Source organism: Thermobia domestica, chromosome 9 (assembly GCF_964235325.1).
Source record: "Thermobia domestica chromosome 9, izTheDome1.hap1.1, whole genome shotgun sequence".
Lineage (NCBI taxonomy): Eukaryota > Metazoa > Arthropoda > Insecta > Zygentoma > Lepismatidae > Thermobia > Thermobia domestica.
The window spans coordinates 13,586,888-13,602,491 of record NC_137462.1 but is presented as its reverse complement, the minus strand read 5'-3'; the positions used below and the strand labels follow the sequence as shown (position 1 = coordinate 13,602,491).

The 15,604-nt window shown below is 36.4% G+C and overlaps 1 protein-coding gene across 3 annotated transcripts in view; it reads left to right on the top strand.

Annotated features, from left to right (window-relative positions):
- Nucleotides 1-14,715, top strand: part of LOC145694422 (uncharacterized) — a 46,278-nt gene extending 31,563 nt beyond the window's left edge. For 2 of the 3 annotated variants that reach the window (XM_081770627.1, XM_081770628.1), the window contains exons 4-5: nt 927-1,140; nt 7,410-14,715. In XM_081770627.1, the coding sequence (XP_081626753.1) occupies nt 927-1,102 (176 nt within the window). In that variant the 3' untranslated portion in view covers nt 1,103-1,140; nt 7,410-14,715. The remainder of the gene's footprint in view (nt 1-926; nt 1,141-7,409) is intronic. The other variant, XR_014133004.1, reaches the window with a different exon arrangement.
- Nucleotides 14,716-15,604: the final 889 nt, after the last annotated feature.

Sequence of the window (15,604 nt, the reverse complement as noted above, 5' to 3'; positions counted from 1 at the left end):
AACTCCCTGTTTAGAATTTCTTTAGTTTATATATCCTGTTTTTGTCTTCTCACCTGTATGCAGTTCCGTATTTTGTTTTTGTTTTTTTGACGTTTTCACTTTCAATTTTTAAATTTCACTTCCTTCAAAGTGCATTTACGGAACCTCAGCCTGTTTGTTTCTTTTAATTTTAATCTTAAAATTTTTTAATATATATTGAAGAATTGAAATTACACTATGATTATGCCCGTGAGGCCAAAGGAGACGATGATAAAGCAATTGAATGATGATGGAAGAGTTGGGAAAATGAGAATGTGGAAGGAAACTATAGTACCAGGGGAAAACCCACGGAAACGATGTTGTCCCTCACGAATTGACTTGGCCAGGAATCGATCGAGGGAGCCCACGCACTAGAGATCAATTGATCGATTGAGGGAGCCCACGCACTAGAGATCAATTGATCGATTGAGGGAGCCCACGCACTAGAGATCAATTGATCGATTGAGGGAGCCCACGCACTAGAGATCAATTGATCGATTGAGGGAGCCCACGCACTAGAGATCAATTGATCGATTGAGGGAGCCCACACACTAGAGATCAATTGATCGATTGAGGGAGCCCACACACTAGAGATCAATTGATCGATTGAGGGAGCCCACGCACTAGAGATCAATTGATCGATTGAGGGAGCCCACACACTAGAGATCAATTGATCGATTGAGGGAGCCCACGCACTAGAGATCAATTGCTCTTCCACTGAGCCACCGTACCCCCCTTCCTTCAAGTTAAACAAATTATATATGAAATACGCAGGAGGAGGAGGAAAGTAAAATATTGCCCGCAGTTACATGTGTGTGTGTAGGAGGGGAGAGGGGTTTGCTAGTTTTCAGTGATTCTCTGAAAAATATGCTATGAGATGACTGAAGTTGCTGATTTAAAATTTTCAGGGACCATCTGGAAGAACACAGTGGAAGTATGCAGAGAGGTTCAACACGTGCAGTCGCGAGAGGTTGTATACCATCTCCATGAATATATGTGGAGACAACTGTTTGCCCAGAGTCCTGCTATTGCTATGGATAACATTTTGTGTCACATAGCACAACAGTATCCAGGTCTCGGATGAAAGATTGTGTTACGAAGTTCCTGTTATACATTAATAAAGTAAGTTTATGTTATTTTATTTATGGTATTGGTTTTTCAGAAGAAAACTGTAGTTGAAAATATGGAATAATGGTTAATGCATTGTACTCTTAAAGGTCAGGTTTTCATTATGATAATGAAGAGTAAAGAAATTCTTTGAAAAAATAAACACTATGCTGTGAACTTTACGTATTGATTCGATAGGATACATATTTCATTAATAAATAGGGGACGTACGCAGAAATTTATTTCGGGAGGGGTCCAAACACAATTTCAGGCTATATTGTATTAAAAATTGTATAATTGCCCCTAAAACTAGACTAAATTAGCGAAAAAAAAGTCCGGATTTGGGGGGGGGGTCCGGACCCCCAGGACCCATCCCTTGCGTACGTCCCTGTTTGTGTAATTTCGGTTCTCACTGCAACCTTCATCAGTAACATTTCTAGTTGCTCTTGCCTTACATGTTAATCTTCGAAGAGGATTATCTTTAAGATTTGAAGAACACAAATTTGTCCGAAAAATACAGTTAAGTTGTAATATTACTCGCACTTCTTCACTTACAGAATTCTTCATAAATATTATATAGACAGCATTTTTTTTTTTTTTGTTTCGTTTTTATAATAAAGGTGCCGGTACGCTGGATCTCAGATTCATACTGTTTAAAATGTTGCATACCTTTCAGGGTATTTAATAATAATAATATAATGGATAAACTTTGCAAAAAAGAAAAAAATCTAGGGGATATCACTTAATCCTCTTTTTAATAATGAATAAAAACAATTAATTGGATGCATTAAAATGGGAAGCGAGTAAATGCTCCTCTGCGTAGGAAGTACAGAAATGGAGTCCCAACAGAATTTTTGTACTGGCTTTCAGTTTAGTGGAACTTCAGCGATAAAGAAGGGATTTGTTGAGATTATTTCGTTGTGGAATAGCAGTCTTTTCAGGAGAAAAAAAAAAATCTGGTTTATTCAGAGCCTTTATGGTTTATATTACCGTAGTAAAAAGGAAGGCGCGAGCGAGAGACGGAAGGGTCCCAATATTTCTAGTCCCTGAATCCAATTAATTGACTTCAAGAAGGAACAAGGATTCGCAACTCTTTCTCTAGGAAGAAAAAAAGAAGGAAAACAACAAAAACTGATTTTTCAAGAAAACTGTATATTTAGTATCTTCGAAGTTTCTCGTGAACTTCTTTTTAAGACAGAAGAGGAAATATTATGTTCTCATTAAAAAGATGCCAATATGCCATTCCGTTGCGGACCGCCAAAATATATATATATATATTTTGTTTATTTTGCTTTCTTTCCTTCGTTCTGCTCACGGTTGAATTGTTCGTGTCTAGGAACAGGTTGGTGGAATAACACAGAATAAATTGACGTTAAAATATTTTCCCAGGAAGTATTGATAGTACAATGTTAAGAGTAATTCTCCCTCTCTGCTAGTCTAGTGGCTAGCTCTTGCACCTAGTCGCGGGTTCGATTCCTGGTGGGAGAGCACAAAAAAATTAATATCATAATCATTCACTTTCATCAGTTATCCGTCTCCTTTAGCGTAAAGATCATAACCCTGCGACGTTAAGCTAATATATATATATATATATATATATATATATATATATATATATATATATATATATACGTAAATATTAAACATTAACAACTTACCATATATTTATTGAAAATAAACATCTACAACAAAAAGTAAGTTCTTTTAAGTGTTTAGGTCAACATGTTGAACAAGGAAAAGTTAAAGTTTCTTCTTGTGATAAATTTACGAAAAATTGTTGAGATGGAAGATTACATTTTTTCTTCCATATATTGTGAGTACAGATTAGTTCGGTCAGTTTGTTTCTGTCAAAAATGCCTTTATTTCAGAACAAAATGAACGAACAGATTAATCAAAATAATGTCCATCGCTGGCTACGATGGTACGACTTTTTTCCCACCTCTCAGGCAATTTTCGAATTCCACCTCAAAAGAGTCTTGTCTTTTTGAAGCGATCCAAGTTAGGAGCCAATTTTCGATTTCTGAGAAAGAAGTGAACCGGTGACCTGTCAAATCATGCTACATCTGTCGGAACAACCAGTAATTAGAAGGAACAATGTCCGGCGGATGTGGTAAAATATCCATGATAATTTTGTACGGCTTTTGCGACATGAGACTGATAACTTTGTCATGTCTTTGCTTATATTCCGACCGTTTTTCTCATAATGCATGGCTCAAATGAATCAATTGTAGCCTATACCGATCGCCCGTAATGGAATCGCCAGGTTGTAGCAGCTCATAGTATACAACACCCTTTTGGTCCCACCAGATACACAGTATGACCTTCGAACCATGAATATTCGGTATTGGTGTTGGAGTTGTTGTTGTAGTATATGTATTTCTCATTCCCAGTTACAATCCGATGTATAATAATAATAATAAAAACACCTTTTCTTTGTTGCCGTTAGCTGCTCGCAAGTGAAAAACCACCTTTCAACGTGTGTCTGTTTGAGTTCATAATGCACCTAATTGCCTTGGTTGTACATGATTCCCATGGATTTCAATCTTATGGAAAGTGCTTGTTGCATAACTCCCAATGATTCTGCAAGCTCCTCTTGCGTTTGACTCGGATCTTCATCGAGTAATGCCTCCAATATTTTGTCTTCGAATTTTTTGGGCTGTCCAAGCGTGTCTTGTCTTCAAAGTCACCATTCTTGAAACGTCGAAACTATTTCCTACATGATTCATCAGTTGGAGCAGAGTGACCATAAACTTCTACAAGCATTCGATACGCTTCAGGTGCACTTTTCTTCCAATTAAAGCAGAAAACTCAAACCTCCTGCAAATGCTGCTTAGTTAACACAAAATGTGATATATTTAACACAATAAAAAACAGGGGTTTTGTATGAAACTCAAAGCAACGTAACTTGAATATTATTGACAGATATCTAGCCTCTCTGAAACCATCGAAATCAGCTGTCACTATGAAACATAACAGCCAGAGCCATCGTTTGAAAACGGACCGAACTAATTTGTACTCCCAGTGTATGATAAAATAGTCTTATTTTAGACTATTCCAGCGGAATATAATTGAAATTTCAATATTTGTAAATAAATTCTATAAGTGAAGAAATGTGAGGACTAAGAAGTGACGCTAGAACGTACTGCTTAGTGTCTTCGGACGATCCTCTATTCTTCAGATCTCCCAGATAATCCTCTTCGAAGACAACTATGGAAGGAAACAGTGGCAACTAGAGAAAATGATACTTACAAAGGTTCCAGCAGTATTTATCTTGTGATATTGTTTTAATTAGTTACAATATCCAGAAATACATTGTGGCATTACATCAATGTATTCATATTATTAACGCAATGATATTACCTTGTAGTGCGTCAAGGGTTATTATTTTCCTACCCCACTGTTTGCTTAATCGTGTAGTCCTCCAGATTACTTCTTGAACTAGTGTTTAGTTAATTTGTTTCTTGCACTTAAAGTCGGAATATGGTGGATACTTAGTGAAGAGTGCCAAATCGAATGCTCTAGAAATTTCGGAGCAGTGTGTTGAATAGAATGATGATAACTTCTGGTGCGGTGATTTTGTATTTTCACTATACAAGGTTTTGTATAAGGTATAAGATTTTGTTCTTTACTGTAATTTATAATGTAGTTTCACTGCTTGTCTAAGCTCCCTTTATCCAGGTTTAACTTTCCGTCCTCGATGCTAAAGAAGTGTGACTCATATACGAGGTGTGGCAATTAAATAACGAGACTGCCCACCTTCTGTCGCGCAGGATCGTGGGGGGGAGGGGGTAGTAATGATGTGTTGTTGATCTTGAACCTTCATGAGCAGCCACTGTTTGTTTCATGATTCTGAAAGCTTTTCTTTTCTTTGCACTAAAGTTGAGCAGCACGTTAACATCAAATTTCTGGTGAAATTAAACAAAACACCGACGGAATGTTGTGCAATGTTAAGAGATGTATGATGATAATCGTATGTCACTGTTACATGCTCGAGTTTTCGAATGGCACAAACGATTTTCAGAAGGTAGGGAGGAGGTTGAAGATGATGAACGACCCGGTCGCCCTTTGACTTAAGAACGAACGAAAATGTTTAAAAAATTAATGAACTTGTGCGAAAAGACAGACGTCTGAGAATTCGGATGATTGCTGACATGACGAACATTAACAAAGAGACAGTAAGACAAATTTTGCATGACAAATGTTTGTGCAAAAATTGTCCCGAAAAACCTCTCTCAGGAACAAAGAACATTAGAAATACCATTTGTTGTGATGTCATGGAACGACTCAAAGCAGAACCAGACTTGCTAACACGTATCATCACATGTGATGAAACATGGATTTTCCAGTATGACCCCGAGACTAAGCGCCAATCCATGCACTGGAAGACTCCCACATCGCCAAGAATGAAAAAAAGCACGAATGAGCAAGTCGAAAGTGAAGGCAATACTCATTGCTTTTTTCGATATCAGGGGTATCATCATGACTGAATGGGTGCCTCAGGGTCAAACGGTGAATCATACCTACTACAAAGAAGTCCTAATGAAACTGAGGGAAAGAATAACGAAGAAGAGACCGGATTTGTGGAAGAACGATGCATGGGTTCTCCACCAAGACAATGCGCCTGCTCATAATGCCCTTTCTGTGAAGCAGTTTTTAGCAGCCAAGCGCATTCCTGTGCTCGACCATCCTCCGTATTCCCCAGACCTGGCTTCATGTGACTTTTATCTATTCCCAAAAGTGGAAAGTGCTTTGAAGGGAACACATTTTCAGTCTGTGGAAAAGGTGAAACGAAAAACGGCAGAGTTGTTGAACAGTGTGACATCTGATGACCTACAGCATTGCTTTGAACAATGGAAGGCACGTATGCAGCGATGTATAGATAGGGGAGGGGAATATATTGAAGGAGATAACAGTCAATTGTAACTTTCTTTGCAATACATCACATTTATGACAACAGTCTCGTTATTTAACTGCAACACCTCGTACTTCTCTCTATGAGCGAAGAAGTTTTATGCATAATATTGGTTTGTTTGGTAGATTGTTTAGATTCACTTGGGCGCTTTTATAATACTGTTACCGCTTGAGTCTTGTCTTCAGTGTCTCTAATATGTTATTACTACTACTACTACTACTATTATTATTATTATTATTAATAATATTATTATTTATTTATTTTATTTTATTATTTATTTATTTATTTATTTATTATTTTTTGTAGTTTCAATGTTTCTCTTCGTCATACCTTGATAGGTTTTGTCATAAGTACACGCCTCGTAAATGTCAGTTTTCAGCACACTTCACTAAGCGTTCAGCTAGTTCTATATTAATGGATATGGAAACAGTGTTCTAGCAGGGAAGATGGAAGTTCTTTGTACAGTTTTTCCAATTCTTCACAAAGTACAGTAAAAAGTCATACTATATGACTATATATTCCAAGCGGTGATTATAATGTTAACTACAAATGAAAAGTTTAGTACTCATCGCAGATCAAATGTTCATCTAAGAAGAAGTTTCGGAAATTATCATTTCAATCCTCAGCTTAAGCAGTTCGAAAAAGAAAATTTAAAAATAGTCAAGAAACTAGGATGGGTAAAAAACCAGATTTAAAGAAGTGGTTTACTTCATATTTTAGGATAAGTTTGCTCATCAGATGTTGCCGGAATTATTTGATTTTTTTTTAAAAAAAAAAAAAGTCTATTTCTATTTTTCAAATATTTTATACGCATATATATATATATATATATATATATATATATATATATATATATATATATATATATAATATATGGAATTGCTTATTCGATTAGTGAAAACTACATCGAAATATGACCGACGGTGCCCTATACAATTGCGTACTGCACTACATATATAAGTTAAACTGAGAAGCAAATTCTAACACAAAGAGTGAAAAAGTGACTGACTGGATCAGGACTCGAACCCGGAGGACCTCCGGTTGCCGATGCGTTAGTCACTACGTCACCCAGTCCGCTTCCCAGAACAGCCACTCGACTTTTCTGAAGCGGACCTATAGAATATTTGGTGTGTAAAATAAAAAATCTGTTGTTTTACTCCTTTCATTGGTATACATGAATTAAGAAGCAGTTAAAAAAAAAAAGTAGTCGGGAGAACTAATAATTAAGCAAGCAGTGGGGTTTGCGAAATAAAAATAACCCTTGACCCACCACATAGGTAACGTTGTGACATTGTTTTAAAAAGTTATTAGTTTTAAACAAGTCGTCATAAGTATAAGTTGTTCACTGATTTTTTTTAAATTTATTTTTCAGCTGAGTCATTAAGTTGAGCCCAACCAATAAAAAGCAATTGTATGAATGAATATGGATCAGAATTTAAGGACTGTATCCAGAGCACTCTTGTGTAATAATTATTTTATTATCCCATGGTAGAAGGTAATTTTAAATATGTATGGTGAAAAAATATTTGACTATTTAGTATTTACAAAATATTACATTTATATATAAACATTATATTTATATATTTTTATGGCGAGTTAGTATTTGTTGTTGCTATCTACGTTCTTTTGAATTATATACGAAAGATGAATTATTCTAGAGTGGATTGATGTAATGCATTGTGAAAGCATATATATTATGTATGAGTTACGTGTGTGTGTGTGTGTGTGTGTGCAGAAAACAGAATATGTGTGTGAATGAGCGACAAGATAATATCAAGTCTTCCAATTCTATACAAACATAATAGCAATATATATATATTATATACAGGGTGGGGAAAAGTCCCGGAACGCTCCATTATCTCGCGAAATATACAAATCAGCAAAACAAAGAAAAACATATGTTAAATAGTTTTGAAAAATGCTATCCAATGATACCAAACACAACCTCTTATCCCCACCCCCATCGCGGATACTGGCTTCACGGATGGCGCTTGGAAAAGAGGGGTACCAAAACATTATGAAAAGGTGAATTGTCAGTCCCGTACTCTGTGTCTGTACGGTTAGCGTACTGGACTGCGGAGTCAGAGATCTTGAGATTGATTCCCGCACAGAGTAACATTTTTATGTGTATTTTTTGTACCCAAATAATGAATTCATACATTCTGACTTCGATAAAAATAATGTATTTGTCCATAATTTATTAACTTGCAAGAAAATACAAATTGCGACAAAAATGCTTTGTTTTTGTTGCAAATAACCCTATAAACTCTAACCCTAATAACCCTATTACTAAGAACCACTTTATAAAGCTAGGTTTGCAAAACAATTATCGAAATTTGTAACTTGAGTAAAGTACTAATTGAAGTTAAAACGTATGGATTTATTATTTGGGGATAAAAAAAAAGTCGCCTTGAGAGGGGATTAAACTCAGGACCTATGACTTCGCAGTCCAGTACGCTAACAGTATAGCCACAGAGTACGCGACTGACAATTCGCCTTTTCATAATGTTTTGGTACCCCTCTTTTCTGTGTCTCCCCTGATTCAAGCGCTATCCGTTAAGGCACTGTTCTCAGTTCGGGTTCAAATCACTGTCTCTTTCTCTTGAGAATTCAAATATGCAGTGAGAAATGAGGTTTACCATTTAAAATTTTAAAGTTACGTCGAAAGGGGTGGGGATAGGGGGTTGCATTTGGTATCATTGGATAGCTTTTTTAAAATTATTTAACACGTATTTTTGTTTGTTCTGCTGATCTGTATATATTTCGCGAGATATTGGAGCGTTCCGGGACTTTACTCACCCTGTATATTATATACCTTGTGAATTTCAAATGAATAGTTGATAAGTTTTACACTATTATGTTAGGCGTTTGAGATCTTTATGCATATGTAAATGAATATGTATGTATGTTGGTGTATTTTTCTTCATTATTGACTTATTGTATGTGCTGTTACTTTATTTATGTAAAGTATTTTTAGCTTTGCATTGTCTCTTAACAGATTTGTCAAAGATTTTGTACCATACAAAGCGTACAGGCCTTTATATAATTTTTAAGGCTTTTTGACATAATATTGAGTAATGTAGATGTTATCTATAGGAGCCAGTAATAGATTCTTAGATTACTTAAGAATACTTCATTTTTTTAAAAAAATGTTTTAATGAAAACAGAACTTTACTTTTTATTCTAAGTTTTATGTTACATTTAATGGCCTGATCTTGTCCAACAGCTGTTTTGGCTACATTTCTCTTTAAAATAAACATATGCAATAGTTAAAAGATTCACAGAAACAGTAATTAAGATCTAATTGTACATTAAAATTTGCACTCTCAAAGCGTTGGCACCTCGCCAACCATTGAAGTTGGTATAATAATGATAAACTCAAGTGTAGATGCCATGTTTTGTAAGTTTTCTAATATCCTCGTTCAGTGTGTCGTCGTGGAGTTGTAATTTGCTGTTATAACTATTTCACAAAACATCACTGTTTGCTTCATACAGTAAATAATATTCACTAGGTTTGTTCCCGAACTGATTATTGTTTGTTATGTCTCTTATATACAGGAGAAAGGATTATTTTAGTACTTGAAATCTAAGTTAAGTAGATTTGTACGCATATTCTTTTCTGAGAATTGATTTGATTTGTTTTTCAGCGTTTATCAGCCCTCTTAGCAGCGAGGCTATATGAGACGTTCAGACCGTTGCGAACGATCGTCTTCCACGCGTGTATGTTCTTTCGAGTTCCCAGGTCTGCGACGAACTAACTGTCTGTCGTCTCTTTGGATCGGACATGTTACCTTCCGATCCAAAGAGTTCCGATGGGATCCTTTCACATTTTAGTTGATTTTGATTTTTCTCCCGCAGCAAAAGCTTTCCGTTTATTCATGATGTTACTCTTCGCTGTTTCATTTGACTTTTCAAGTGAGAAACAGGTCAACTATACCCTTCTCAATGAGAAAAATGCCTCGAACTGTTCCACAAATTTAGATTTAGTTTTCAATGCTGGTTCCGCACCTTGTTCCTGATTCTTTACTGGTTGTCCTAGATGACTCTTCGTCATTCTTCTTGTTCTTACATTTTCCAGTATTTCTGGCTTGCTTTGTTTTAAACGTTTCGAACGATCGTCTTCAACACATGAGTGTTCTTTCGAACATCCAGGTCTAGGACGAGGTTTCTGCTCTCTTTTTGGATCGCACATGTTAAGTCGCGTTTTAGTGGAATTTGATTTTTCTCCCGCAGCAACAGCGTTACCTTTATTCATGATCTTCGCTGAGTCGTTTCCGTCTTAAAGTCAGAAACATGTCAAATATACCCTTCTCAATCAGAGAAATGCCGTGAAATGTTCTAGAAGTTGAGGTTAAAGTTTCAATGCTGATTTCGCACCTTGTCTGTGATCTTTCCAATTCTTTTACTGGTTCTAGAAGACTCTCCCTCATTTTTTTGGTTTCGCGTTTTCTAGTGTGTCTGCGTTGGTTTATTTTAAACCTTTTCGAATGATCGTCTTCAACACGTGTATGTTGTTTCGAGCATCCAGGTCTGGGACTGGTAGTCTGCCGTCTCTTTGTGTGCCCGTTATAATTGTCATTTGCTTCTTCAAGTCAGAAACAGGTGGGGGAAAAAAATCTCAATGAAAGAAAAATGCCTCGAAATGTTCCAGATGTTGAGGTAAGGTTGCAATACTGGTTCTGCCTTTTGTTTGGGATTCTTTATTCTTTGTTCAAGTAGAATCTTGCGTCCTTCTTCTTGGTTTTATGTTTTACAGCAGTCTTAGTTGCTTTGTTTCAAACCTTTCTGAATGATCGTCTTCGTCACGTGTATGTTGTTTCGAGTATCCAGGTCTGGGATGAGTTGTCAGGTGTCTCTTTGTGTGCCCATTTTAATTATCATTTGTTTCTTCAAGTCAGAAACAGGTGAAAAAAATCTCAATGAAAAAAATGCCTCGAAATGTTCCAAATGTTAAGGTAAGGTTCCAATGCTGGTTCTGCAATTTGTTTTGGATTCTTTATTGTTTGTTCAAGAAGAAACTTGCGTCATTCTTCTTGGTTTCTTGTTTTACAGCAGTTCTGGGTTGCTTTATTTCAAACCTTTCTGAATGATCGTCTTCGTTGTTTCGAATATCCAGGTCTGGGACGAGTTGTCAGCTGTCTTTTTGTGTGCCCATTTTAATTGTCATTTGTTTCTTCAAGTCAGAAACAGATGAAAAAAATCTCAATGGAAGAAAAATGCCTCGAAATGTTCCAAATGTTGAGGTAAGGTTCCAATGCTGGTTCTGCCTTTTGTTTGGGATTCTTTATTGTTTGTTCAAGAAGAATCTTGCGTCATTCTTCTTGGTTTCTTGTTTTACAGCAGTTCTGGGTTGCTTTATTTCAAACCTTTCTGAATGATCGTCTTCGTTGTTTCGAATATCCAGGTCTAGGACGAGTTGTCAGCTGTCTTTTTGTGTGCCCATTTTAATTGTCATTTGTTTCTTCAAGTCAGAAACAGGTGAAAAAAATCTCAATGAAAGAAAAATGCCTCGAAATGTTCCAAATGTTGAGGTAAGGTTGCAATGCTGGTTCTGCAATTTGTTTGGGATTCTTTATTGTTTGTTCTAGAAGAAACTTGCGTCATTCTTCTTGGTTTTATGTTTTACAGCAGTTCTGGGTTGCTTTGTTTCAAACCTTTCTGAATGATCGTCTTCGTCACGTGTATGTTGTTTCGAGTATCCAGGTCTGGGACGAGCTAACTGCAGTCTTTTTGTGCCGGGTATGTTACCTTCTCTACGACTTTTTCGCGTTTTAATTGAATTTAATTTTTCTCCCACAGCAACAGGTTTGCCTTTATTCGTGATCTCGCTGAGTCGTTTCTTTCTTCTAACAGAAACATGTCAAATATACCCTTCTCAATCAGAGAAATACCTTGAAATGTTCTAGAAGTTGAGGTTTAGATTTCAAAGCTGATTCCGCACTTTGTTTATGATCTTCTTAATTCTTTTACTGGTTGTTCTAGAAGACTCTCTCATTCTTTTTGGTTTCGCGTTTTCTAGTGCGTCTGCGTTGCTTTGTTTCAAACCATTTCGAACAATCGTCTTGAACACGTGTGTGTTCTTTCGAGCGTCCAGGTCTGGGACGAGCTATGTGCTGTCTCTTTGGATCGCACATGTTACCCTCTCTATGCTTTTTCGCGTTTTAATTGATTTTGATTTTTCTTGACAAGCAGCAGATTTGCCTTTATTCATGACTTTATTCTTCGCTGTTTCATTTGACTCTTGAAGTGAGAAACAGGTCAAATATACCCTTCTCAGTGAGAAAATGCCACGAAATGTTCCACAAGTTGAGGTTTAGGTTTCAATGCTGGTTCCGCACCTTGTTTCTCATTCTTTATTGGTTGTCCTAGAAGACTCTCCATCATTCTTTTTAGCTTCACGTTTTCCAGTATTTCTGGCGTGCTTTGTTTTAAACCTTTTGCGAACGATCGTCTTCAACATCTGTATGTTCTTTCGCGTTATTCGTGATGTTATACTCCTTTTCGTTTGCTTGTTCAAGTCAGAAGGAGGTGAAATATACCCTTACCAATGAGAAAATGTCTCGAAATGTTCTAAAAGTTGAGGCTACGCTTTGAGTGCTGGTTCCGCATCTTGTTTGATTTGCTTTCTGTTTTTTTCTGTTTGTCCTAGAAGAGTCTTTTTTTTTCAGGGGGAGTTAATTTCACGTTTGGAGGGGAAGTTGCTGTTACAGACATCCTTCAATAGTTGGATGCAGACATAATTACTACATTGAATCATTTCATCGACTTTACTGTGCACTGTTTTGTTAGCCATTCTAAGTAACCTACGAGCTTCACTCGCCAGGAGCAAACATCTGAATGACAAATTAGCAACACAGCCGATGTCTTTTAGTTCTTTCCGCAAAGTAAAGTGAAGGTTTTCTCTGTAAGAGGGCGGCTGGGTGTGGTCGAAGTATGTTTCCATATTTTCCACTTGAAATAAAAAGGCGTGCGCGTCTTTGATTGAAGAGAACCAGGTTCCATTCCCTGTGGGAACTCGTGTTTCGGATCCCACGTTAAGCTGTAGACCTTATATATATATATCCTCGATGCTGAAAGGGACGGTAAACTGTATAATCAACCAAATAAGAATAGTGCTAACCTTTTTTGTATTTCTAAAAGCTTAACTAGTTCGCATTATTTCGGGTACATAAGAGGGAAACCATTTTCAAGGATCATAGAAGCTTAAAACTTTATTATGGAGTAAAATTTTCACATACTTATAAGTTCAGTATCAGTGGAAAGTTTAATTTCTATATAAAGTAATGTACTTTAATGGAAAATGTATCTTTGTATTCGAACGGGGTTGTGCAACGGATTCCAGAACTTAGAAATATATCATCCTCATGTATTCTTCGTGACAATGTCAACTAAGCTGTTGTTAGTGTATCTTAAGCGAAATTTTGCATCTATTTTATATTCTTACTACAGTTAAGCGCTGAGGAGGGAAGAACATATCTTCCCATCAATCCATGTTCGTTGTACTGTGAAATAACATTATACAATTATAATGACAATCAATATGTGAAATTATTACTAATAATAATAAAATAAAAGAAAAAAAACTGTAATATAGCAAAATCAAAATGGTAAGCAACTTATGGACGTACTGTTGCCTTATTTATTTCGTTTTAATTTGCACTGTGGGCTAATGAAGACTTCATCGACCGGAATCGAATCAGGTCCTAACAGAAATTCATTTTGACCTATTGGTTAATTAGTACCTTTTCTAAATTCCCGTTTGATTTGAGTGTAAACATCTAATTGCCTTACATTTATACACATAGCGTTAGTATTTGGTAATTTTTCAATAGGTTTAAATGGTGCCTTGAAGTGACTATGTGCGAGCGATGTGACAATTTCTTGCACTAGGGTTTGGTAACACTTCAAACAGGGAAGAACTTCTTTATGTAACGAGGAAAGATCGGGCAGGCCATCGACGTCAACCACAAGCTTTAACACCTTCCGCAAACAAAAATCGAATCACTGCCTCATTTTCTCCTTGGTGCAAACAGACAATGGAGCTGCCATGTTTAACGGTCTGTTTCACTCTAACGACTAACGCGAGAATAATGGTGATACGTTGCATAGAAGTGTTGCACACGACGCTAATTCGTCGCTGGGTACTAGCAGTACCAAACCATAGTGCGAGAAATTGCGTCCCTTTAGTTTTTGACTTCTTCTCGTACATTGAATTTAGCAACACAACGCAATAGACACTTTGTTAATACAGAACAGAATCATCTTCCTTACAAACAATTTTCCGGTACATAATATAACATTTCTGCTGCTTCCTGCTGAGGCAGCATTACGATGCATTTGGAATTCGTCATCCTGCATTTGGAACAAAATGTAGGATATTTCTAAACTTCAAGTTAAATAGCGTTAAGCAATTAAAAGTTACGTTGAAATCAGCTAATTAATTTGAGAGTTGACCCGGAAGAAAACGTAGTTTAAAATTTAACCCATTTTTTTTATGTACTGGATACTTGGTGTAAGGCTGTGTTAGGTACAGTTTTGTTAAAGAAAATCTGGTCATCTGCTTCTCTTTGAAAAGCCTTGTTCTTTATCCGTACGTGGAATTAAATCAAGTACAAATCATCTTTGGTCAATTGAGTTCATCTTGCTAGGCAAAATTATTAGTTTTCTAGCCTCGGTTATATATATATATATATAAAAGTAGCCTTTAAAACAGAAATGGATAACCATTTAAAAAAAAATAAGACACAGTAGATTGTTTGTTAATAATCGATTAATATATCTTTGTTAATAATCGATTAATAGATATATGTGAATAATGAAAGTAAATTTAATTCTGTAATTATTTATGTATTGGTATGCATGTAATGTTACTACAGGGTGATTATGATTAAAGCCCCACTTTCAAAATGCTGTAAAAAAAAAAAAAAAATAATAACCACTGGTCAGAATGACTTCACATTTGAACTGAATATACATCAAGAAGGGGAAACAGTATGGCACAGAAAAAAAGTTCCAAATTGTATCAATAGATGGCGCTGGAAGCGGCATAACGGAAGTGGATTCGGCTACAAGTGCCATTTTGAATCGAAATACGACGGCTTTAGCATGAGTTGCACACAAGAGCGCCCTGGGGGGCCTGGGCCTCCCAAAGCTCATGTGGGCCCCGCATTGTATTTATGAATATAAAATTTTGGCATAATTTGAAGGGAATTTGTCTTAAAATCCTCATACATATGCCTTCTGTATCTGAATGGGCCCCCCAAATTTACAGAGAAATCGGTGCCCTTGGTTGCACATTAAACCAACTCTACTCTTTAATGTGCATGATTGTTTCGGTTTTGTGACTGGGAAAATTACATCCAAATCATTCAACAGTAGTGGTACTGTGAGTGAAAAGCCCATCCACCATGCCAAGGTCGTACCACAAAGTCATTTTTACCGGCACAAACCGAAATAATCATCCTCATTGAACAGTACAGTTAGTTTAATGTGCAACTCATGCCAAAACCGTCGTACTTCGAATCAAAATGTCACTTGTAGCCTAATCTACTTTCCTCATGCGCTTAC